The 25,576-nt window shown below is 40.7% G+C and overlaps 1 protein-coding gene across 10 annotated transcripts in view; it reads left to right on the top strand.

The window, feature by feature from the left end:
- Positions 1-20,798, top strand: part of IQSEC1 (IQ motif and Sec7 domain ArfGEF 1) — a 302,049-nt gene extending 281,251 nt beyond the window's left edge. For 5 of the 10 annotated variants that reach the window (XM_066558298.1, XM_066558301.1, XM_066558300.1 and 2 more), the window contains 6 exons: positions 837-962; positions 2,260-2,359; positions 5,530-5,703; positions 8,458-8,634; positions 14,762-14,811; positions 16,196-20,798. In XM_066558298.1, the coding sequence (XP_066414395.1) occupies positions 837-962; positions 2,260-2,359; positions 5,530-5,703; positions 8,458-8,634; positions 14,762-14,811; positions 16,196-16,639 (1,071 nt within the window). In that variant the 3' untranslated portion in view covers positions 16,640-20,798. The remainder of the gene's footprint in view (positions 1-836; positions 963-2,259; positions 2,360-5,529; positions 5,704-8,457; positions 8,635-14,761; positions 14,812-16,195) is intronic. The other 5 variants (XM_066558299.1, XM_066558305.1, XM_066558306.1 and 2 more) reach the window with 4 other exon arrangements.
- The last annotated feature ends 4,778 nt before the right edge of the window (positions 20,799-25,576 follow it).

Raw genomic sequence — 25,576 nt, 5'->3', positions numbered from 1 at the left:
GGTCTTCTAGACCTTTTTAGTACACTTTTTATTTATTTGAAATATTATCATCACTGGAGAAATTAGCCAATAAGGAATAAACAAATAATTAAAATCACAGTTTGCACCTCACCTTCCCACCTGAGCTGTGTGTTTATTCTTTCTGGTCCATTTGAGAATTGAATGATACTCTGGAAAGATACTGCCAGTTAAAGTTCACTTCTGAATGGTAGATGAACATTGAAAATATTGATTCCAGATTTATGTTATAGGCATGGTCAGTGATAAAGATAAACTGTTCTTATAATGCACCAGTTTATGGATTTCTTTAGGTGTTGTTAACGAGATCTCATCATTGCACTTGAAAGAAATTAAGTCTCACTTGTCAGCTTCAGAGACACCTGCAGCAGACATTTCCAATAAGAAAATGGAAACTCAGTCTTGATTTTCTTGCTGGCTTGAGAAATAAGACAGATAGAAAATGCATTTGCTTTGTCCTGATGTCACCATTTTCTTGGTATTAGGGAATGAACAATTGAATTAATTTGGTGACTGACAAAAAGTAACTCACAGCATCTCACAAAAGCTAAACTTGCTTTGCATCCTATCTTCTAATAGGATATTATTATTCTGATAATAAAAATGCTCATGGAAGGAACTTTGATGAAGTTTGAATGTCCTGCAAGTTTGTGGCGTAAATTCTTTATGTTTGTGTTGTTGGTCCTTTGATGAAAAGGTCTAATGGGCTTAGAGGGAAAAATATTTGAAGTGTTAAAGAAAAAAGATTCTGTGTATAAAAAATGCTCTTTCTTGGCTAGAAGCTGTTATATGAACCATGAATTTTTGTATTATTGCAGGTGCTCTCTCTCCCCCACCGGAGGCTTGTTTGCTACTGTAGGCTCTTTGAAGTTCCAGATCCAAATAAACCTCAGAAGCTTGGATTGCACCAACGAGAAATATTTTTATTTAATGATCTTCTCGTGGTATGTATTTCCAGGCAGAGAGAATGAGGTATTCAGAAATCCTATCTCCATGAAATCACTGGCAATTAAGTACATGAGCATTCCTAAAAACAAATATCTGTTACCCTCTATTCCAACAGTCCTGGGATGATTAAGAGATTTGTATTTTAATTTTAAAAATTCTGTATAATTTGCTTTTAAACTGAAGTCTTTTATTAATGGCTACACTCTGCAAGAAGGTATTTGATACAGTAACTTTTACTACAGAGAAAAAAAACCTCACCTCCATTTCACCCATTGTCCTAAAGGATAAACAGAGACATTATTTATTCCATGAATAATGAATTCAAGGTACTTGTGGAAAACCAAAATTACATCCTACTTTCTGTTCCCCAGATGTTCTATGAACCAGATCTGTTTGTGCATTGAAATAGGAATAGGCTCTGTTGAAATAGATTTTACAGTTGACTTTACTTTTTAGTGTGCATTTAACTTCACAGACTTTAACTTGACCCAGTCTTTTGAAAAGCAGACACACAGAACTCAGGACAGCTTGGAATTATTTGGTTGAGTTACTCTTAAAATGGGAAAATTTGTTGCACTCCATTTGGAATGCACTTGGCTGTTACCTGAAAACTGAGAACTACAGCAAATATTTCATATTTTGTTAGGGAAAAGGCACTTCTCATCTACACAGTTTTGCTGTGTGTGCTTTTTTTGCCTACCTGCAGACCTTAAAACCAGGAATTAAATAAAAAACATTAATCCTTTTGCTTCTGAGTATAACCTAGGAGTTGTCAATGGGAGCTTGAGTGGAAACTGATGGAACATGGTTTTCTGCTATTTTTTATTACTTACTCAGATATCAGTAGTTCTATCAAACTGTTTGGGGAATAATATAGGCCAAATTTGTCAGTGTGGTAGCACCTAAATTTGGGGGGTTTAAGGATAACTTAAATGTATTTTCATTTTTTGCTAGCACAGAAAGGATGCATCCAAAGTATTACAGAGGTTTTGGAATTTCAAAAAGTAGAGTTCTGGAGGAGAGAAAAAGGCTTTGTGTCTGGATAAAATATTAACCCTTCTGCTTTAGAGAGATGATGCTGCAGAGCTTTGGTTTTTTCAGTAGCAGGAGTTTAAATACATCAGTTGCATTCAAAAAAAGGGAAAAAATGACAAGGGGACATTTTTTCTGACAGATTTATAACTTTCTTTTAAATAAAATGTTTTCTCTTATGCTAATTCTTCAGAGCAATAATTTTCCACAGGCACATTTGGTGGAATGAGTATTTCACTTTGTTTATCTGATCCCTTTCAGGTGACCAAGATTTTTCAGAAGAAGAAGAACTCTGTTACATACAGTTTTCGACAGTCCTTTTCCCTCTATGGAATGCAAGTTCTTCTCTTTGAGAACCAGTGTAAGTATTTCCTCTCTTTTTAGAAGACCACTTTGTTCATAAATAAAACAAAAATGGTGTAAGTGAAAGAAATGGACAGGACTTGATCCTGAGTTTAGGACTAAAATTGCTCTGGATTTAACTTTGTTCTGACATTTAAAACAAGATGCTGTCAGTATATAAACCAGAGTTTTTTGGTTGTAGTCAGGAGCCAAATCTCCCCAAATGTGTTTGTGATTACTTGTAAAGCATAAAAGGATTGCCAAGAAAAAAAAACATCTGCTGCTGAGTCAGTGGTACCATTAGCTGGAACTGAGTGATAATAAATAATGACTCTTATAATGATATCTGTAATTCAAAACACTATTTAATTTATTTTCCTGATTTATGGCTTAACTTTGCCTAGATAATGTATACTACCTCAAATTTAAATATAAAACATAAGCTTTCGTTTTCTGACACCTTTTGTTTATGTCTCTTACAAGCTGCATCTGTCCAATATTATTTTTATCTTTAGTGCTTCTTAGCAGACAAAAACCCAAATAATTTGCTAAAATCCTGTTTCTAAGCCCAAATACAGTATCAGTAGTGACAGCAGAGCAGAGTTGTTGGTATGGTACATAGGACACAGCCTGACTGAATTCATGGTTTGTGACCAAACCTTCACCCCCTGATAAATTTGGTACAGCCCAGTGTGAGCTGTGCCTGTGCTCTTCTGTCATGGAAGGTTCTTAGTTTTAATTTGTCCTTGAGAATGTGCTCCCTAAAAATCCATTGCTGTTACTGCAAGCCTCTGGAGAGTGCAAAAGGAAGGTTTTGCAGAGCTCACAGCAGCTCTGTAGCCCACAGATCCTTTCTGTGCTTACACATGCATTCTCTCTCTCTTGTGAACATGTTATATGGTATAAAATTCAGTTTTGGAGGGGAAGGCCAATTGCATCTATCCTGGATTCTACTAAAAATAGAAGGATTTATAATTCTCTGATACCATGTTAAATAAAATATATTTTAAAAATAAAGCATGATATATAGAAACACTAATCAAATAAATTAAAAAATATCTATAGTGAAACAAGAAGCAAAGGATTGGATTCCTCCCAGGGAACTGGAGACATTTTAACTGAGGCACTTCAGGAGGGCTTCTGAATTCACTGCAGTGAATCAGTAATCAGACTGCACTCTAATACTGGTGCCTCTCAGGTGGGATGTGCAATTTTCCAGTTGGGAAAGAGAAGTATTTGTCCCCTTTGATTTGTAAAATTCAATATTCTTGGTCTCCCCTGTCCCCAGTAAGCTTTGGGCTGTTTTGTCCAGAGCCATCAGTAACTCTGTGTGGAGCAGCTGTTCCCTGGTTTCAAGGGAATAAAAGTCAGTGTTGCTAAAACAGAAGCAACAAAAATATTGGTTTGGCTGCTGGTGAGGTTGAACAAATGACTGGCACTGGTGATAGAAAAATTGACTTTTAATGACAGAAGTCAATTATGTTGAGGGATGGATGAGCTGCAAAAGGAAAAACAATGTCACATATCTCTAGTAAATAAATAGGCCATATGGGAAGTCTATTTTCAATTTTCAGTCAAAATCACTAGCAAAATATAGAGGGGGAGCAGATCACTTAGGAGAGAGTGTAACTGGAACCAAGAAATACTGCTGGGAGGGTTTCCTGATACTTGATGAATACAGTGCAGAGAAGTACCTCTGGTAATAAAATACATGTGTTTGTTACATGGCAATTCCTTCTTGGCTCGTGTGTGGGGGCAGCCCTGGTGACTTTGGGCTTGCCAGCTTTCCTTGTTTGTTTTGTAAACATTTTTATTCTTTCCCCTGGAGTGGTGCAGAGCTGCTTGCTGCATTCCCTGTGCCAATGTTCCCAACAGCCCACCTGAGCCTGCCCAGCTCTGGGACCTTTTGGCTGTTCTTCTGTGTGTGAGGTGTTGACAACAAACCCCAGCAAAACTCCCAAATCCTTCCTCCCTCCTTCCCCTCAGGACCATTTGAGCCTCAGGGCAGTTGCTCTGTTTTCCCTGAGGATTGTAAATGGACTTGCTTCACTTTTAGTTGCAGCTTTGATCTGGAAGTTAAGGTACTCTAAAAACACCAAAGTGAAGGTACCCTAAAAAACCAGAGTTAATGCATTCTAAAAAAGCCAAGCATGTGCACTGGTTTCTCAAGAGTTGAAGTCTTGTTGAAACCTCAGGGCTTTGAGGGAGGGGAGTGCCTCACTTCATCTGCTGGCTCTTGAGGGAGGTTTTAGTACATGGGAGCCCTTGAGCTTGGGCTCAAATACTGAAGTAAATATTTGAGAGCTTTAGCAAACCCAGAGGCAAGGCAGCTGAGTAAAAGAAAACATTGTGTTAAAATGCACATGTTGAGGTTTGCTGACACTCCATTGCTCCAGGTCTGTGCTTCAAGCAAAGACTGATTTGTTTTCTACAGCAGAACATATTTTCATTCTGAGTATCTTTCTGTAAATGAACCTTCTGTCTCAACCAGGAGATATTTTTGACCAGCTGTTAAAATTTCAGAAGTACACCTAGAAAAGAGGCAAAGACAGTTTCTTGAAACATCTGCCTTTTATTATTAAAAGTCTATAATATGGGTCAAAAGAGGGGTGGAAAAACCAAATCAGTCCTTTTACTTCTTCAGTATATGATTTCACAGGTACTTTTAATTTTATTTAAAAGAAAAAAAGGAAAGTAGGATGTCCAGGGAGCACAATCCAATAGGAAATACTAATTGTGTACCTGTTTGTGTGTTTGTCTTCCTGCAAATGGTGAGTTAAAAGACAATTTGTAGCATTTGAAATGTCTTCAAGTAGCCTTTACACTCAGCAAAACTTTGGTCACAAGTGAGTAAGGTAGGTCATGGGATCTGTTCCATGAAAGAAAAATTATCCTCCTTAGCTTTTTGCTTTTTTTTCCTACTGTTTTTGATATACATTGCTTATTGTACCTTAAGTGTAGCACCTGCATAAAGATATCTCTCAACATTTGTTCAGTACTTGACAGTTAAGCTGTTCCAATATACCTTAGGGATTTTTATTCTGATTTTGTGCTGTCAGACTTCTATTTCTCCGTTTTTGTATCCTCTGTGGTAATATTACTAAAAGCTTCTGTTTTGGTGGGTATTTTTGTTAAAAGAAAAGTAATTGTAATAATCAGAGCTTAGTTTTCCTTGCCTTTTTCTTTCAGATTATCCCAATGGCATTCGGCTCACGTCAGCTGTTCCAGGAGCAGATATCAAAGTACTCATAAATTTCAATGCACCAAATCCTCAGGACAGGAAGAAGTTTACAGATGATTTGAGGGAATCAATTGCAGAAGTTCAAGAAATGGAAAAGCACAGAATAGAGTGTAAGTACAAAGGTACATATAATGGAGTATTTTCCAGCTAATCAAAATTTAAAAAAACCTAATACTGCCCTTGGTAAATTTAAATTTTAAATTAAAAATTACCATTAATAAAAAGTTTAAGTATATAACCCATTAGAACTCCTTAAAAGTTCAAAATAATGTGGGTTTTTCTGTGACTTCGTCTCAAGAAGGAGGAAAAAGCCAATAATGGCTTAAGCCCCAGCTGAGTTCATTGACTCATATTTACTGCAGTGTAGCTGCAGTGGAATTTATCTTGGACAAGCTGCAAATAACAATGGACAGAGGAGAGCTGGGTCTGTGATTTGTAGCATAAATTACAGCAAGAATTTTAGGAATAATTTGGACAGAAGAGATCTGGGTCTGTGATTTGTAGTATAAATTACTGCAAGAATTTTTAGGGATAATGTGGACCTATGAAAGATGGATCTGTGATTTGTACTATAAATTCCAGTAAGAATTTTAGGGATAATATGGACAGAGGAGAGATGGATCTGTGATTTGTATCACAAATTACAGCAGGAATTTTAGGGGCATTTTGCCTCATATTGAAATTCCCAATGATGGCCCTTCCAATAAGCTTTATTGAATTTTTCTTGATTTCCGTGTTGTAATTCCTGTAGTCAATAAGGAAGTCATGCTCCAAACTTGCATAGATTTTGCTGGTAGCCCTGTGAGTGTCTGAAGATTAAATTTTATCCCATTTTCCCAAAAGAGGCCCTGCTCCACATGCAGCTGTGGGCACAGGGTGATTTATTAAAAATATGGATATTGATCTAGTACTAAAATCCAACTGTGATGCACAAAAACTCTAACAGTTTAAAGTTAGAAAGTGAATGTTTATTGTGGGATAGCTCCCAAATACACACTGCATTTTACAGGTGATTACAGAGCCCTTTTATCTATACAAGCATTGAATACCCTAAATACAAATAGATATTCATCACTTTGGTACATGCCATTCCCACTTCCTGTGGTAATTAGTTCAAAAGCCATTAAGCATGCATAGTTTGTTCCTTGAAATGAGTTGGTGGTCCCTTTCATGGGGAGGGGTCCCAAAATGAGGAAGTAAATGAAGTCTTCCTCGTTCTGACCTTTCCACCTTTTCAATGTAAATATGACATATGAACCCTTGGTAGAACTCCCATTCCCTGTCTTAATTTGGTTTCAGAACAGAGGAGGCCTACAATTGTCTTATGTTCCTAAAAGCTATTTGTTTCTATATTCTTCATTATAAACCCAGCTAACCAAACATTGTGTTGACAAGCAATCAATTATTAGTTAACTACTAACTTTTAACTTCATCAAGGCCTACCCATTTATTTTAATTAACTCCAATAAAACTTTATCTAACTAAAATCTTAACTCCTCTAAAACCTCTAAATTCCTTAAAGTTTATGTCTCAAGGGCTGTTGTGGGTTGTTTCATGAAATAAACACGGGCAGGAGATCTTTCTCCTTTTCAATGCCTTTATTAAAAGTGATCAGCTTGGGTGGGGAGAACTGATGGGTCTGTGCTCATGCCACCACAGCTCCCAGGGGTGACTCGGAGGAGGAGGAAGAGGGCAGCTGTGTCCATTGGTCTGTAGGCAGAGCTGGGGGTTCCATCCTTCCCAATTCTGTAGTTTAATGTTTGAGGTCCTCTGTCTAGCTGACAAGCTTAGGGTGAGGAGTAAAAAGGGTCTTAGCAGATACTCGATTCTGTTCCTCACACCTAGACATCACTTTGCTTTGTCCATTTTGTGTTGGCTCATTGTTTTTAGGGGTTTTTGGCTAGGTTTGGTGAGGGGCTTTTCCCGTTGCATGCTGGTTCCAAGATCATTCGCATGCTAACTCCGAGGTCTCCTCCTCTTCACCCTCCGAGGTAACAAAAGAGAGGGCGGGTCCCCCACCAGGAGCAGGCAAGGATAGGCCAGCACTGCCAGGTACCGGGGGAATGGAGAGACCTCAAGTCCCTCTGAGCGAAAGGCGCTGCTATTATTGCAGAGATATCGGACACTTTAGGAGGGCTTGTAAAAAGCTCAGTATCAATGAGGCAATAGCCAGGGAACAGGAAGCCTTAGAGGTGACGATTAGGGGTGTCAAGGGCTTTACACTTTAGGGGACCCGATGCAACATCTAGAGGAGCCCTTGGTAAACTTTGAGGTGGGACCCCTAAATGAAGAATTTGATCTTTTGGTTGATACAGGAGCAGATAAGTCCTGTCTCAACAAAGTTCCAGAAGGTATGGTAAAATGCCCAAGAGCATCTGGGGTTGGACAACACAGCTAGGTGAAAGGATATCCAATAGCACCGGGACTGGCCAGTAACACCTAACCTTGCAATAGGTGATGTGAAAGTAAAAGGTACCTTATTGTTGTCTTACTGTGTGTGTGAGAGTGAGTCTCACACCAAATCAGCCTCAACTTCCCGGGCAGGTGGGAAGGGGCAGGCAGTGGAAAGAGGAGTGTGTGACCCACAAAACCAGGCTACTGTTCCCTGGGCAGGTGGGGGCTGTGGCGGTAGGGTGCCATCCTCCAGGCAGCAGCAGGGTGTCACTCGACAAAAGGGGGAATGAATTCTTACCCATCAATGACAGGGAGTTAACGAAAATGACAGGTGATTACAATAACAAACAGTTAGAACTCCACCCTGGCAGCAACTGGCCCAACCTGTGAACTGTGCAACCTTTTAAAAAAATGGGCAGCTTATCTACTCATAACATTTCATGGCCACAACCACCAATGTAACCCCCCCGTGTGTGTTGCAGCGGAGCTGGAGAAGCAGAAGGGGGTGGTGCGTCCCAGCATGTCGCAGTGCTCCAGCCTGAAGAAGGACTCTGGGAACGGGAGCCTGCCGCGGCCGTGCCTCGATGACAGCTACGCGGGCGGCGAGGGGCTGAAGCGGAGCGCGCTCAGCTCCTCCCTACGGGACCTGTCCGAAGCAGGTAAGCGCTGTCCCCCCTCCTCTCTGCATGCACAGCTGCCTCCGCAGAGCCCAGCTTGCCCTGGGCCTCCACAAATAGCACTGGTGGGATGGGATCTCACACTTCCAAATAGCTCCTTACTCCCCCCCGCCCCGGCTCGTGGTTAATTTCTGTTTGGTTTTTTTGTTTTTACCTTTGTTCTGTTAAGCGGCCACTGTTTGAAAGCATTTAAGCCGTTGTAGGTTGCTATAGAAACTTTTAAAGGACAGTGAAGACAGAGGAAAAATTGTAAGTTTTTAATAAAACAGAAGTGACTGACTTGTGCTAAGAGTAATTCACTTAGTTTTCCTTTCTTTTTTTTTCATCTCCTTTGCTTTTTCCCCTCATAGAGTAGGCCTAGAAAGGGAAGGAAAGCTCCTGGTCTCTGTGTAACGAGCGCTTTCTGTGTGTTCTGTGCTCAAGTGTACCTGTGTTACCACCTGGATGAATGAAATTGAGTGAAGCCCTACTAAATTCTCTCTAGAGCTGAGTAACAGCAGTGTGCCCCTGATGCTCTTTTCTTGTTCTGTAACTCAGACACAGTTCCTAATTCTTGCAAAAAGAGGTTGTTGTGAAGTACTCTTGGCAATAGAACCAAAGAAGCCCTAGTGGACAAGGACACTGATAACTCACAAAGCCACTGATGTCTCTTAAGTTTTATTAACTGATCAAAGACTGGAAAGCAGTGGTGATGTGATTTTTTTAGCCAAAGGAAGCCAGCGGAGGTTGTACATGTTTTTATTTGATGGTTTGCCTCACACCTGGCAAAGCCATGTAATCTTTCAGTGTTAAAGAGTCCTGTCACTGACAAGAACTCTTATCTGAACACTATGTCCACTATTCAGAAAGTACTTCCAGAGATAGTAGCAATCTGGTTTTTTTTAATTATTTGTTTTTAGTTCATAGGCTGTGTTGCATACTCTGCTTTGTTCTTTCAGTTGCAGTGATGATGTACAGTGTAGTCATAATTTCAGTATTCTGTATGTCTTTGGTAGTAGACACTACTTACCTATTTCCTTTTTTTTTTAAACTAAGGAAGAGATTTTAGTTATGCTGCAATAAATAAAATTGTTGTAAACTGAAATGATAGCCTGTGTTTTGTGGGTATATGTATGTGCATACAAATATGTAGAGAGTGAGCTCTTTCAATTCTTTTCTTCTCTGTTTAGGCTTTCATACTCACATCTCCATGTGCTTCATTAAAAAGACTTAGGCCCTTGATCCAAAATCAGGCTGAAGTTGAATATTGGTGCTTGCTTGGCTCCAGTGGATTTTAGATCAAGCCCTAGTCTTCACCACTCTTATCTCTCAGATTTGAGGATACTTCATCATCCTTTTCTGTTGTTTTGGTTTTATTTCATTAGAATGAGAACTACCATATTGTTAATATGTGAGTTCAGTGGGTATCTGTACCCCTAAATGTGATTTCTGATTAATTTTTTCATTCCATCAGAATTACTCATCCTTCTCTTTCAAACACTGCCATGTATTTGAATTCATATTATGGGTTTAATTCAACAAACCAGCATTTGTAATCACAAACACATTTCACAGGGCATGCCTACCACTGGCATGCTTATTACTGAAAATAACCTTTCTCCATGACAAAAAGTAGAAATCACTCACAGACTGAGGGTTTATCAATGAGCTTGTTAAACCCAACTAAACTTAATTTTAACTTGAAATAGCTGAAAATTATGGAGAGCTTCTGTTTGGTCTTGTGCAGTGCAACTGACTTGAGAAACAACCAGCCTGTTATTTGCTTTGTTATTTCAGGGAGATGATCCATAACTTCCCTGCCTTCTCTCAGGGAATAGCTTGCATGTGAGACTAATTTTATTTTTAATGTGGGAGAGGTGATCCATAGAAAAGCAAAGAAATCTCTTTCAGTTAGGAAGATATTGCACCCAGTGATTATCCCACATTAAACTGCTTCTCTTAAACAGGCCTGAGTTAGGTTGCCTCAAATGCTTTTGTGGATGAAGCACAGGATGAACAAAGAGGAGGAACAGGAGTCTGTTACCCTGTAGGAAAGTGGATTTTTAGAGAGACCCTTTCTACATTGAATCAGAAATAAATCGAACAAACATGAGAAAATGGCCTGGTTGCATATTTATGCAGGAAGGCAGATAAATGTCCAGTGAACATTGCCAAGCCAAAATTTAAACTGGGTATTCAGTGAAAGGAAATGTGACTGGACAGCATTTGGCTGCACAGGTACTTGACAGAACTCTTTAGGAAAACAACCCATTGCTATGCCCCAGACATCCCAGTAAATGGAGGTTCTGGAAAGTGACTAAATTTCTCTGAGTGGCAGTTCAGAAGCTTCTGAGATCTAACAAGTGCTGATACCCTGACTGATTCTGCTCCTAAGCTGGGAATGCACAGAAAGCAGGATTTGTCCATCAGGAATCCTTTCCTCAGAATGGTTCCATGCCTTGCCAGTTCTTTCCATGGAATAGAAAACACAATGTAGCATCCAAGTGTTTCAAGATGCGAATATGATACAAATATTTAGGGCTTTATTTTTCTCTAAAGTGAAATGTATCATTTTCATTGAACATTCTTGAGCTATAGTCAAGGAAGAACTGAATTTATTTGTTCCAGACTTTGAAATTCTTAATTTATATAAAAATACTAGAAGCCAGACAAATTTTAATCCATCTAAAGCTGAGTTTTATGAGTTTACAGGAAGATGGGAAAAGTGTGATGTCCCCTTATGGCCACTGTTCCACAGGAAGAATGATTTGGTCACTAAAGCAGAGCAGGAAGGGTTGGACTGGTTGTGTTTCCCATTCTGTTCCTCCCAGAAACAGTCCCCTTGGACTGATTTTAAGTTCTTTAATTTGAATTCCAGCCACTTTGAGTTGCTGGGGGACCCAGTGCTTTTACATTGAGTTTACAGTGCAATTCAAACTTTATTCCCACATCCCTAACCTGTAAGGTGGGAATAATACTTACACCCTGAACTGGTTTAAAAAATGCAATTTTCTTGTTTGCCCCAGCACTCCACAACTGGCACAGCCAGGTAGTGCTGCCCAGGTGAGGGGGGACAGTGGTTCCTATTACTGGGAGCTGGGCTTGTCTAAAACAGCCACAGACCAAAGAAGATTACTGCCAAACCAAACTAAACAAAAAGTATTTCCAGGATTAAAATAATTCTGTTTCAGTGTGAGATCTTAAGATTCTACCTGTTTCACAAAGAAACAAGATGAAAATGTGACAAAGAGTACTTTCCCCCTCAAAAGTGGTCTCTCTAATGATTGGAGTGAGCAATTTAATTTAAAACTTTTTTCCAAGCTTTTTCCCCCAAGACACTCAAAGCCAAATCATAATACCAAATCATAATATCACATCATTGATAGTGTTTAGCTATCAATTATCTCACTGGCCCAGAAGTTTCAAGAGCTATAGAGCAGCAGTGAGAAATATTTCCATGTACTGAGCTGATCTGCAGCCTGAGCTGTGAGATCACCACACATCCTGTGATGTGTCCTGCACACATCCATTCTGCAAGCTGCAATGGCTTTTATTAATAAAGCTCAATATTCTTTTGGCATGGTTAAGTTTGTAAAAACCTTGTAATCACTTCATATTTCTACTATAAATTTGAAATATTCTTGGCCCCATATAATGCATGTTCATGTGTGGGACATATGTTCATATGTGGACTTGTGTAAGTTAAAGATACTTCTTACAAGGAATATTCATATCTAACAGATAAGGCTAAATTAATTGAAATTTAATTTTATAAATTAAAGTCCACTCTAACAGCCTTAAAAAATTAAAGTAACCATAATATATTAAGCAAAACTAATCTTGAGATTTGACAAATACCACCTTGCTTTGTACCACAGCTACTAATTATCCTGCCAGTACATGCTTAGATGCAATTCTAGTTGAGAATTTCCCTGAGATGCATGTCAAGGCTGGAGCTCCAGGGAGGCATTTCTGGGATGGGATGCTATCCCAAAGACCAGGGAACAGTCTGGAATAAACACACATTGGCAGGGGGAGTGCTCCAGGGGATTTACTGAGTAAACCCATCACACTGCATGTCAGCACAGAATTGGGTTCAGTTTGTTTTTAGGAAAAGGAACAAAGCCTCTGTACAGCACTAGTGCCTATCTGAGGGAAATTACAGGCATTTTAAGGAGGATTTTTCTGTTTGTTCTTGGCTTTGCAAGTACTACTTTGCCCTGGAGTTACTCTGAGCAAAATTCCATCTGTCGCTCTCTGTCCGTATTTACTGTGTCCATGGTTATCTGATCAGACTGTGACTCCTGCCATATGCAAAAGGCATTGGATTTTTTTGTTGTGTTCTCCTTCATTTTTGGCCACGTTTAATGCCCCGTGTCAGCTCTCAGTCTTATTTGCAAGCCTGACTGCTAAGTTCTGAGGCGGCTGCCGCAGTGTGTTTGCATCAGCAAGCAAGAGTGGTTGGAGTGTTAATCAGTACTAATCCTGTTATCAGAGCAGAAAAATATCAAACCTGACTAGGAGTCAAAATAAGGGATGAACAAACCCAGTTTTTCTTGGGGGGCTCATAAGATAGTACAGCTCTGCTTTGGCTGAGGCTAAAACTGCAGCAGGATATGAAGCAGGGAGCTTTTGACAAAGAGCCCATCCAGGGGAATTGTTCCAAATCCCAATGAATTTCACAAGTCAAACACAACACCTTGACCACAAACACCTTCCCCTCAATTTAATGTCACTGCAGAGGGGATTGTACTGGGGAGCAACTCATTTTAAGAGGGGAAATATTCCAGGATGTAGCCTGGAACTGTAGCTCTTAAGAGAAACTTGTTTCAGGGCAGTGTCCTATGACCAACCAGGTCAACGTTATGCTTATAAATCCAGCAGGTGATGGTTTTTGATCATCCTGATCCTTTGGGTGGTCTGAATTGCCCTATGAGCAGTTCCACTGCTCCCTACTTCTGATCCCAGGTGCTTTTGGGGTGTCTGTGATTAGGGTACATCATTAATTGGTTCAGTGATGCTGAAATCCTCACATTCTCCCCCAAAACTACCTCTCAGAGTAGAAGATTCTGAAGGCAGCAATGTGCCAATGCAGGGTGGAGATTGATATTTGGCCTTGCAGGAAAACAAGGAGAGAGTGCTGAGAAAGCTTTGGTTTCTAAAGCCCTGCAGATTTTAGGGAAGCTCTGAGCACCAGGAGGGTTCCTCAAAGCTCAGCTTTGTTTCTACACCCTGCCAGGAAAGTATTCTGAAACTTTGCAAAGCAAAGCTCCACAAGCTGTTTTCTAAAAATCTCTATTTCCACTGCAGCCAGATGCTATTTTCTCTGCTGTGAAATGAGAAAGAAAATCTGGGATCCTGTGTCCTATACAGCAACTAAGGTTTTCTGGCTCTTTAGGCAAACAGTCTGGAGTTTCACATGTGGGTTTAGGCAAAAGTTTTTGCAATTTGAGAATGTTGGAGTACAAATCCGACATGCTTAAAGATAAAGCACTGCACAGCTAAACAAACAAAATCTAGCCATAATGTCAAGACAGATTCCAGATTTACTGATCAAAAATTAAGTTTAGTTTTTTTTTTTAAACCTCATGAAAGAAGATTGTATGAAATCCACTGAGGTTCAAAGCTGAAATTGAAATGATCAATTTGATAGAACGCTAAAACTGATGAAGTGATAAAACTGATCGAGTGATAAAACCGATGCCCCTCACAGTGCCCCACACTGAAGTTCAGAATATTTCAATGTTAAATTTTGCATTTAAGTTAATGCCACACCACAACTGTATCTCAATGTTTAAAGTAAAAAAAAACCTTCACGGCCAATCAGCTTCCAGGAAACCAAACCCTTTAAAATCCTTGCTGCTCAGCATCACGAGCACAGCGCTAAACCCAGCTGCCCAAACACGCCTACTTAAGAATTGTGCGAATTGCCAACAACATCACACCCCGCTCGTGTGAGCCGATCCCCAGCATCAGCAGCACCTCTCCAAATTCCCAGTGCCCCCAGAACCGCAGGCAGTGCAGGGAGCTGCTGGCCCTGCTGGCCCTGACGCCGTGGGGCTGTGGGGCCGCACTCCTGGCGCCGGTCGTGTCGCAGTCTCTAATCTCTGCTGTTGCATGTCCTGGGCAGGCAAGCGTGGGCGACGCAGCAGTGCAGGATCGCTAGACAGCAATATGGAAGTAAGTAGGAAGTTCCTGATGTCTAGCTGGATGTGATGATGTGCATTTCAAACCTTTCTTTTATATACATACATATTTTTTTGCTCTTTTTTCTTCTAACATATATATATATATATATATATAACCTGCCTGCCACGAATAAAATGCATGCCTAGGCTATTCACTCTGTATTCTTCCAGCTTACAAAGCACTGACAGCTTGTTTTAGAGCAATGCCATTTTTGGTTTGAGCTAACCTTGTTCCCTTTGTTTCTGCAAGCATGGTTAAATGGATATGATGTGTCCTTTTGCCACCATTTCAGTCTGGTCCCAGCTTAAAAGCCCACTTGCTCTTTGTTACCAAGTACACTGTTCTTGCTGTTTGATATTTAGCTACAACTATTGACTGTCATGCTCAACCATCTCCATTGCTTATTTTCAAGTTCAATTGCTATATGTATGCAGTCATGACACCATGGAATTGCACAGATAGGGCATGGGAGGATAAAAAAATTATTCAGATAGGTGAATTCAATGTGGATTTCATGAGATTTCATTCATCTTCAAACCATTTTTATATACTGTTCATGTCTCTGAATTCAGCTTGCAGATTTTTTCTTTTTTTTTTTTCTTTTTTTTTTTGTGTTTGCTTTAGGTAGATTACAGTTTAAATCTAGCACACTTTACCTAAGTACTGTTGTGTCCCATAACTCTTTAAAAATACAAACCCCGAATGTCAGCAACTAAATTCCAGGCTAAATAATAGAGAATGTTGGACCACAGGTCAGGATAATATAAGCACATAGAAATCTTACTGGCAAAAATGGTATGGTTCCATTTAACACAAAATGCAGAGGTAGGACTGAGAAGCAGCACTGTCATGTATAGTAGTGGAAAACTGCTATAAGTAAAGATTTAAATACCATTTTAAAATCTGAGCTGTAACTGTAATATTTGCTGCTGTATGTTTAACTATTTAGGTTGCATTTAATGTAGTGTTTGTTTTTTTTTTTTGCGGTAAAAAAGCAACTATGGTATTTTTGCAGTATTTTAAAATGTGTTTTTCCTTTAAAACACACACTTGTAGGTCTTATATCATGTTACTCTCCCGTGACATTTTTTTTAATTTGAAGTCATATCTCTCGATGTCAAAATACTGAGAGAAAATCGCTCAATGCTTAACATCCCCTAAGAAGGGCACGAGGGTCCCATTGGCCACTTAGGGAAGGTGGAGATAAAATTTCCCCTAGAACTCTCTAACATAATCCACCCATGCGAACCCTAAAGGAGGAGTTTGTGGGTCAGTGTGAACTTTTTCTTTTTTTTTTTTCTTTTTTTTTTTATTTCCTTTTCGAACATTTCAAGATTTTTTTTTTAATTTTTATTTTCTATTAATTTCTTTTTAGGGGTCCATCATTAGCAGTCCTCACATGCGCCGAAGAGCTACATCAACCCGAGAGTGTCCATCTCGCCCTCACCAGACTATGCCCAACTCCTCCTCACTCCTAGGGTCCCTGTTCGGTAGCAAGCGGGGCAAGCCCCCCTCGCAGAGCCACGCGGCCGCGCAGCCCCCGCACCACGCGGAGGCGGCGGCAGCGCCGCACCCGCACCACGCGCAGTTCTGCCACCAGAACCCGCCGCCCTACCACCACCACCACCACTACCACCCGCCCCCGCACCCGCACCCGCACCAGTACCACCAGCACGGCCACGGCCACGGGCACGGCCCCTACCTGCCGCACGCCCCGCACCACGCCCCGCACCACGCCCCGCACCACCACGGGCCGCCCCCGCCGCCCGCCGCCTCCGGCAGCAAGCCCAAACACAGCGGCATCAGCACCATAGTCTAGGCCTAAAGACCCTCCTCGAGACTCTAGTTCTAAACCCAGCTGCAAAGGCACTTACAGGAAGCAACAAAATCACACCGTCAGTTTTTACCTAGGCCGTTTAATGAGCTTAAAGGCTTGCTGTTACTAAATAAAATAATTCCGGTTAGCCCAGGCCATACTGGTTTTACTTATCTACTGGATAGATGTTCACCACCATCTGGTTAGTTCTTATTTCCAAACTTGCCTTGAAAACGTGCTGCTTGCTGAATCTGAGGAAAGCTACCTTTTACACCAAACCCCTGGACAATTTTACACACGTAATGAAAAGCTTAGCCTATGGAAAAAAAAACAGGGAAAAAAGTCAGACAGAACCAAGTGTTGCATTCTTGCTCTTTTATTCTCAATGGGCAAAAAAAATAAGTAGACCTGATATGGTTGATGAAAGTACGTAAGTAAACTTTATATAATATAAATATATACATATAAATATATATATATATACTGTATAGTTAACATTTGTGCTTGGAAAGAAATTTTTTCAGTCCACAAAACTAGCAATATAGACTTTACAAGGAATTCCACTTACTTGATAGGACAGTATAATAGATGAATAGCATATGAAAGAGTAGACCAAAAACATTAAACGTTAGAAACCAACTTCAAACATTTCAGTATTTTCATCAAAAGTCCCCTGGACTTGTTAAGATTTCTAAGCAATCATTACTAAATGTGCCAAGTAACATAGCATTTAAATGTTGTACTCCAATACTGCTTTGTATAAATCCTTATTTTATTAACACGATGATATCATACGTAATCAGTATTAGAGCTGCTCTGCTATTTCAGGTAAGCAAACTCGTTAAGATGCAGTAATTATTCCGTAGCAATGGAGGGTGCCCACGTACCAGGGGGCACCTCCAAGCATTGGTCACACGAGTTCTTAGACACTTTAAAGGCTGTGATAACTGTGAATTTACATGATCCACATTTCTTTTGTAAGCATATGGATTGAAAGAGCACACGGGAAGAGTTCTGCCAGGTGCATGTAAACACTGCAAAAACATTCATCTCAAACATGAAAATGGCAAACCTCCATCCTTCTCAGCTACTTTGGTTCCTCTTCACCATAATTGCTCATTTTTACCCCCAGCAAAGCTGAATTCTAGTCCAGAGTGTTTCCAGTGGAAGTGCTCTAAAACTTGAAGGTTTGTTTTAGAATTTAGTATAGGGTTTTTATATATATATATATATTAAAAATAAAAAATTAAAAATCTGTAATTCCATGTAGCCATGTGCTAGCAATGAAGTGGCTTTACCATTTTTACTCATCACATTTGTTAGTTTGAAGCACCCAGCACTCAGCAGGCTGAGTTTATGCTCAAACCCTCACTTCCATAGTCCAGTTAGTTGCAAGACATCACATAAAAATAGGCTGTGCTGTTGTTGCTTATGTGTTGTAACCAAACAATTTGCAAATTTCTCTACAATTTGTATCCCGAAATCCTGTACAAAGTTATCCATGGCGCCTACTTTGTAGTTTCAGCACTTTGAGCCACTGCAAGGACTTAACACCTAAACAGTAGAGACAAAGGAATCACAACTGCAAAACTGTACCAGCCTAAAAGCAAACCTTGAAGAGGATGAGCAAATGTTCCAGTGAGAGATGGGTAAAAGTAATGACAGCTCCAACCCGTCGGGTTTCTGTGTAACAGAAAACAAACAGTAATAAAAGTGTCCCAAACCGGGAGGACATGGGAGCAACAGAGTGACTTGTCCTGTTAGCTTGCTCATGGCATCTCTAGCGTGGGGAGGATGGGAGAGGTTCAGTCATTTTTTTTCCCCTTTCATACCATGGATACCACAATACCAGCAAAACTGCAAACTGAGCACTTTGTTCACCTCCACAGAGAGCAAATACAGCAATCTAGAGTTTAACCTTTTGTTTCCAGCAGTCCACGTTTGTTTCACACATGTGCAATATGTTTTCCCCTTCTGCTCCTTCTCCTCAGAATGATCTCCATGAAAAGAAAACAAGTGATTTTTATTTTTCTGTGTCACTCATTCTATTCTAAATTCTGCGGCTTACCTTAAGAGGGCTCGCCCGGGTCCCCTGAGGCTCTGTTCCTTGCAGTTTAAAAAATATATACTGTTCTTATAAGGGAAAGTAGAACTGTCTGCATGTCATCTAATGTTATTAGTGTGAGGCTACACTCTACATATTGTATAATTGCAAAATATATCAGTGTTCCTGTTGATATTAGTTGAAGTAAAGTGATAACATATTTCAATATGTAGACTTTTCTTCATACATCTGTACCAATAGTAGAGTCTAACTGTAATTTATAGGTTGTTCCAGAAAAGATGAAGAACCATTTAGGTGCAAACATCTCTGAGAAACTGCATCTTTTAATTAAAACAGAGGTAAGAAAGCTCCTCTTCACTGGGTGATGGAGTCTGTACTTGTTTCAGATGCAGAGGCATAATGGAAGTAAAATTCTGTATATGGAATAAAGGCAGAATATGCAGTAGCAGTGGAGAGGAAAATCTGACTCACTGTGTTGATTAACACTGAAGATGTTAAATCTCCCAGATCTGCATTTGCTTTATGTTTAAAAAGCCCTTGCATTCATTTAAATTAGAATTGCATATAAATATTCTGTGCTTGAACAGTGAGCCACAGTTTAATGCCTGCCCACTGATTTTCCATGTGCAATCGATGTATTTGTGAACCAGAGTGTTGAGGAGATGTCACAAACGTGCATGCACAGAAACATTTCCACGTGGTTCCATGGGCACCGGGGAGGAGGCTGTGCCTGCCCTGGGCGTGCAGGGAGTGTGAAATCACAGATCACAGAAACCAAAGCTGGTCACCTGAGGGCACAGCATTTGGAAACTCTGTTCTTTCAAGCCAAGGAGGAGAAACAGTGGACTTGACTCTTCTTTCCCCCCCTAGTTTTGTTCTGTTTTGTTTCTTAGACTGTGTGAATCTATGTACTCCAACCAAACAAATGTGTCTTGGTGTCAGCACAAGTCTCCAGACCTTTTCTCTTGTTTAGGGTCATAGTAAAACCTCTCTGACTCCATCCTTGATCAACAGTTGCTTAGAGCAGTGTGGGTCATGCTTAGAATAGGAGAATTCCAGCACTTAAGACTGGGTGGGGTTAAGAAAATGAATTAAAATTAATTCTTCAGCCTGCAGACAGGAGTAGAATGGAGAGGGTTTTTTCTTAGATGCCATTGCCAATTACTGACTGGTACAGAGCTGCATAGAGTGGCCGTGGTTCTCTCTTCCCATAAATGATGTGGCAAAGCAGTAATGCTGATCTGAACAAATGAAAGGGAAATGTAAAGAATGAAGGTGTGGCAACAACAAAAAAAAATCTTTTCTGGGACAACAATGAAATATATATTTGGGGTTTTTATTTTTTTAAGTTAAGAATGAAATGTAAAACAATGTAAAAAACAAAATATCAAAGTTCATCCTAATATAATGTGCGTCTTGTATTGCTAAAAAAAAGAGAGTCGAACATACAGTGTAGAATGATTTTCCCATGTACTGCATGCAGCAGAAGCCTCTTGTTTCTTGATAAAATGAGCTGAAAGACAGTCAGCAGATATTTAAACACTGAATCTCTAGATGTTGACTTGCTGTTCCATATGAAGCTGTGTGTTTTCTGCAGTTAAGCATGCATTTTGCTGTTCCCTTGTAAAATACCATCGCACTTCTTGCCTGCAAAATGGATTCTCGTGTATATATTTCAAAGAAAAGTGGAGCCAATAACAAGATTCAATTTGGAAAAGAGAAAAGGGGGTGGTGAAAATGGGACCAGTAGGGGGAATAGAGAATTCTCTGAATTGTACATAGTGTGTAAATTAGCATTACTATAAGTCTGCAGTCACTTTGAGGTTGCCTATCTCCTGCTAGAAACTTAAATCAGCTTTGAGTTGTACTAAACTGTTAGAATTAGGTCTTGAATGCAGACTGTTAAAGACTTCAAAAATCATTATGCTTACAAGAAGCTTCTGTTCTGGGGAGGCTCGAGACCCCTTTTGTAACTCTGGGGAAGAAAGGAGTGCTTTCATTTTAATATGCATTCTGTTTGTAAGTAGTAACAGACCCTATTGATGTAAAACTATAACTGTGATCATGTGGAGAAATCAAATAAATCATTTAAAACTCTTTGTTTCTCATTTCATGCAATCCAAGAGCTTCAACTCTTCGTATCTGAAATGAAGGAAATTCCTTCTAATGGTATCCTGGTCCTGCTGAAGCAGTGGGATTTGTGCTGCTCCCTTCAGAGGGGCCAGGAACTGAGGATCAGGTGGAGGAGGTGGTGAGTGGAGTCTATGACCCCTCCTCAATCAGCTTGGATTGGTGTGGTGGTGCTGAAATAAATTGAGTTCCAGAGTCACTGAAGAGCCAACAGCCAGGTGTGCAGCCAGGGAGACAGCGACTCCAGCACCCAGATGTGCAGACAGACAGACAGTGACTCCAGCACCCAGGTGTGCAGACGGACAGGAAGACAGTGACTCCAGCACCCAGGTGTGCAGACGGACAGGGAGACAGTGACTCCAGCACCCAGGTGTGCAGACAGACAGGGGGACAGTGACTCCAGCACCCAGGTGTGCAGACAGACAGGGGGACGGTGACTCCAGCACCCAGGTGTGCAGACAGACAGGGAGACGGTGACTCCAGCACCCAGGTGTGCAGACAGACAGGGAGACAGTGACTCCAGCACCCAGGTGTGCAGACAGACAGGGAGACAGTGACTCCAGCACCCAGGTGTGCAGACAGACAGGGAGACAGTGACTCCAGCACCCAGGTGTGCAGACAGACAGGGGGACAGTGACTCCAGCACCCAGGTGTGCAGACAGACAGGGGGACGGTGACTCCAGCACCCAGGTGTGCAGACAGACAGGGAGACAGTGACTCCAGCACCCAGGTGTGCAGACAGGGAGACAGTGACTCCAGCACCCAGGTGTGCAGACAGACAGGGGGACAGTGACTCCAGCACCCAGGTGTGCAGACAGACAGGGGGACAGTGACTCCAGCACCCAGGTGTGCAGACAGACAGGGAGACAGTGACTCCAGCACCCAGGTGTGCAGACAGACAGGGGGACAGTGACTCCAGCACCCAGATATGCAGACAGGCACTGCAGAGGCCCTGGTGGACAATTCCCAAACCCCTCTTTGAGACCTTCTGGCCCAGGGCTGTGTGTGCAGCTGACCCCAGGCAGCCTCAGGAGCTCCTGTCCAGGGCTGGGCAGGGCCCTGTTTGTCCTTGCCAGGGCCAGGTCCTGCTGTGGAACCCCCAGGAGCTGGCAGTGCCTCTGGGGCCATGAGCAGGGGGCCCTGGAGCCCTCAGCCCAGCACTGAGTAAGTACTGAGTAAGTAGTGCCCAGTTACTCCTTGTCCTTTGTTTGTTGTGTGTCTCACTTCCAGCCCTGAGGGATCCTTTGCCACACGTGGCCTTCCCAGTTTCCCAGTATTTGAACTGCAGTTCCAGTTTGACAATCACTGTAGGATATTCCATTGTGCCCTGACCTTGGTGCATTTCCAGCCTTTCCAGGGGATTTCCAGTGTGTTCTGGAAAGCCTGGCCAAGCTAATGCCCAGCTCTCAATTAAACTAAACACTGTGCTTGCTTCTGTTTTCTATAAATTTTAGGAGAATCTTGAATTATTTTGTGGAAATAGTCAACTATGACCTCTTTCTGGAGGGCTGTAATTTCAGGATGTGCATCTTCAGCAATGATTTACTTTTTGATAGGTAAGTACCCACTCACCATCATCCTCTGTGCCACCCTCTGAGCTGTGAGACCGCTCTGAAGGTGCCCAGTGCCTCTGGTATAGAAACATCCTCTAGTGGAAGTAGAAGAATTTGCAGAGCTGTTCTTCACTGATGCTTCTAGTCCTGGTTTAGAAATTAGGATTTGTAGAATTTAAGTAGATTTTGAGAAGACAAGAGGTCTGCTCGTGGCAGTGCACACACAGATTGCAGGAATGAGTTGTCATGCAATAAACAACTTCTCAAGCTCTTCTAGATAGCAACTATAACAACAGGTTCTTTCCCAAATATTTTTTACATTTTTTTTGGTTGAAATAAAGAAATGCAAGATTAAAAGGACAGAAAAACAAAATAAAGAACTTTAAATGTTTTGTCTGTATTTTCCTTCAGATTTTTGTTGACTTAACAATCAATGAATTCTATTTAACTTTGTTTTTTCCAGTTGGCCTTAATGATTGATTTTCATTCAGAGTTTCATAAAAACAGGTATGGTATTATAGCACATATTTATTTTATTTTAATAGTTGTGTAGTGTTTTATTCATCTCCAACCTGTGTTACAGCTGCATTAAATACACCTTTTCCAAAGGAATCTTTCTGGATTTTTACCCTGCTTAGTGATTTTTGCTGCTGTATTTTGTTGACATAAAATTCCTGGAAGGGAACATAGCACAACCAATCTAATAGAAATATCTAAACCACACAAAAATTTCATTTTAGGTGTATTTTTTTTAGTAGGCCTTCTTTCTGTTTTCTGTTATTTCAAGAATTAAAGCCAAATCTTGTGTTACTCAACAAAAGTAAATCAACTGCAGGATTAGGCTGGTCATGAAAGTTAGGAAAATCTTAAATTAATATTTCTGCTGGAAGTTCTTCCTCAGCTAAGCAAGACTTAAATGAAAATTGTGTGGGTGATGCTGACTTGAAGGCATCACTTTTTTCAAATCTTTAGATTTATCATTTTTGCCATGTGAATAAATGCTCAATTTAGGGATAAAATGAAAAAAAAAGCCTTTATTTAGCATTTTTGCAGTAACTGACTTGTGAAATTAGCAGCATGGTTCAGGAGACACAGCAGCTGAGAGCAGCCACAGGAGAGTGCAATCCATCAGCTCTGCTGGGAAATGGCACCACTGGAGCTTTCCTTTATTTTTCATACTTGGACACAGTGCTTTAGACAGGTCTGTGTAATGAGCAAAGCAAAAATAATCTGTCTTTAACAAGATGAGCAGGAAAAATTCATTCCAAGGCAAATGAAATATTAGGAGTGCATGATGGAAATGTCTTTTCTCTGCAGTTTCTCAGCTCTGCCACAGCACAGTGCCTGGTTTCTGATGAGGAGATGGGCCCTGGGTGTGTGTCCAGGGACTGTGCAGGAGTTCTGTGACTCAGCAGTGGGGTCAGAGTGAACCAGGGCTGGAAATTCATTCATTTAATCATTGCCAGTCTGGTTCTGTAGTGATTTTTTATAGGAGCAGAGCTCAGCTGAGTGTGGGGCCCTGCAGGGAGGTGCCCACCCCCTGAGCATCCTCCCCCTCCACCAGCTCCCCGTGTGCTCTTGGCTGGTTAGTGCTTCACTTTGCTGGCTAATATTTCTTTATGTCCATCTCCAACAAGAAAGAACATTTTTATTTAATGATTCATCCTTTATATTGTCCTTGCCATCTTTCTGTAGTCTCGTTTCTCTGCTTCTGCCTCAGCCCTTACACCAGGCTCCAAAAAATGACTCTGCTGTAATTAAAAATAACATCCAAAAAAACCCAACCAAACCCCAAAAGCAACCAGCCAAACACACCCCTGCAATCACCAGAGTTTGAGATGCTTCTGTTGTCCTTCAACCCCTGAGTTTGGAAGAGCAGCAACATTTTCCAGCCCAGTGAGAATGTGCTGAATATTCCAATTCAGACTTGGAGCATCCCAAGTGTTTATAGCCCTGAATTTCCATGGCATTTCAGCAGGTTTTAAAAATGTCCTTGATGATGTGCTAACTCCTCTGCTATGCCAGTCTGTACATTTTCAAAATAATTTGTTTGTGTATTTTATGCCTAAAGGAGGAGGAAACTTTGTTTTTGCTCTTCCTATTTTTTTTCTACTAGTGCAACACGCAGCTTTTTGGGCTGCTGCGATACTCCCTGACCCTGCTCACAAATTTCCAGACTGCCAGCATAGCTTCATAAAAAAAAATAAAATTAAAAAAAAAAATATATATCTATCTACTTGTCTATATATTAGTAGTGAACCACAGGGGACATGTCCTGAGCAATTCCTCTGACTGCAGGAAGTTGAAATGACTTTGAAAAAAAGCTGGTGAAAAAGCACTGGCATTTTGGGTCATCTGTTTCTCTTCCCAGATGCGAAAAGGGAGAAACAAATGCCTCATTGGACTAATAATTAAATTATTAATTAAGTTATTAATATAAATATATAAATATTTAAGTTATTTAATGCAAATACTTAAATTATGTAATATAAATAATACAAATAAGAAATTAATTGATATTATACTAATAATTATTAATGAAATGTTCTTGAGCTCACGGAGCTCCTTCCTTCTCTCCAACATTCCAGTGCAATGAAGTTCATTTTGGCAAAGAGGTTCTTGACCCATCTCCCCTCTGTGTTCATTAACAGTGCCAAGATGTGCTTTATCCAGTTACTGCAAGGTCTTTTTATAGCCAGCCTTGGCCTCCCACTCACCACTGTCCCCTGTGTGTGACGTGAAGGCAGCAGCACTCTCCAGGCTGGCCTGCAGCTCCTTGGGTGCAACCCCACAGCAAAGCTTCTCCCCTGCACTCAGCTCAGCTTATCTCCCCTCACTGAGCCAGAACTTGATTTCAATACATTGTTTGGCCCATTTTCCCTTGCTTGAAAAATGAAATCTTACTTGGCTGTTAAAAAAAAAAAAAGTGAAATAAAATATAAAATACTTCAAAACATGAGGCAATTTAGTGCTTCCTTTTGATCTAACATGGCAGAGCTGATGGGCAATTTCCCTGCAAGTGCCACCTGATGTTGTGAGGAATCCCTTTCACTAACAGAATGTATCTTTATTTTTCAGGCGGTTTTTTAGATGGCCACAGTCCAGTGTGGATGGACAAGAGCCTGGACAAATTTATTGATGTATTTACACAGTGACCATGTTAACATCTGGGTTTCAAACACATCTCATCAC

This window comes from Molothrus aeneus, chromosome 12 (genome assembly GCF_037042795.1).
Source record: "Molothrus aeneus isolate 106 chromosome 12, BPBGC_Maene_1.0, whole genome shotgun sequence".
Classification (NCBI taxonomy): Eukaryota; Metazoa; Chordata; class Aves; order Passeriformes; family Icteridae; genus Molothrus; species Molothrus aeneus.
This window is presented reverse-complemented; position numbering and strand designations above follow the sequence as displayed.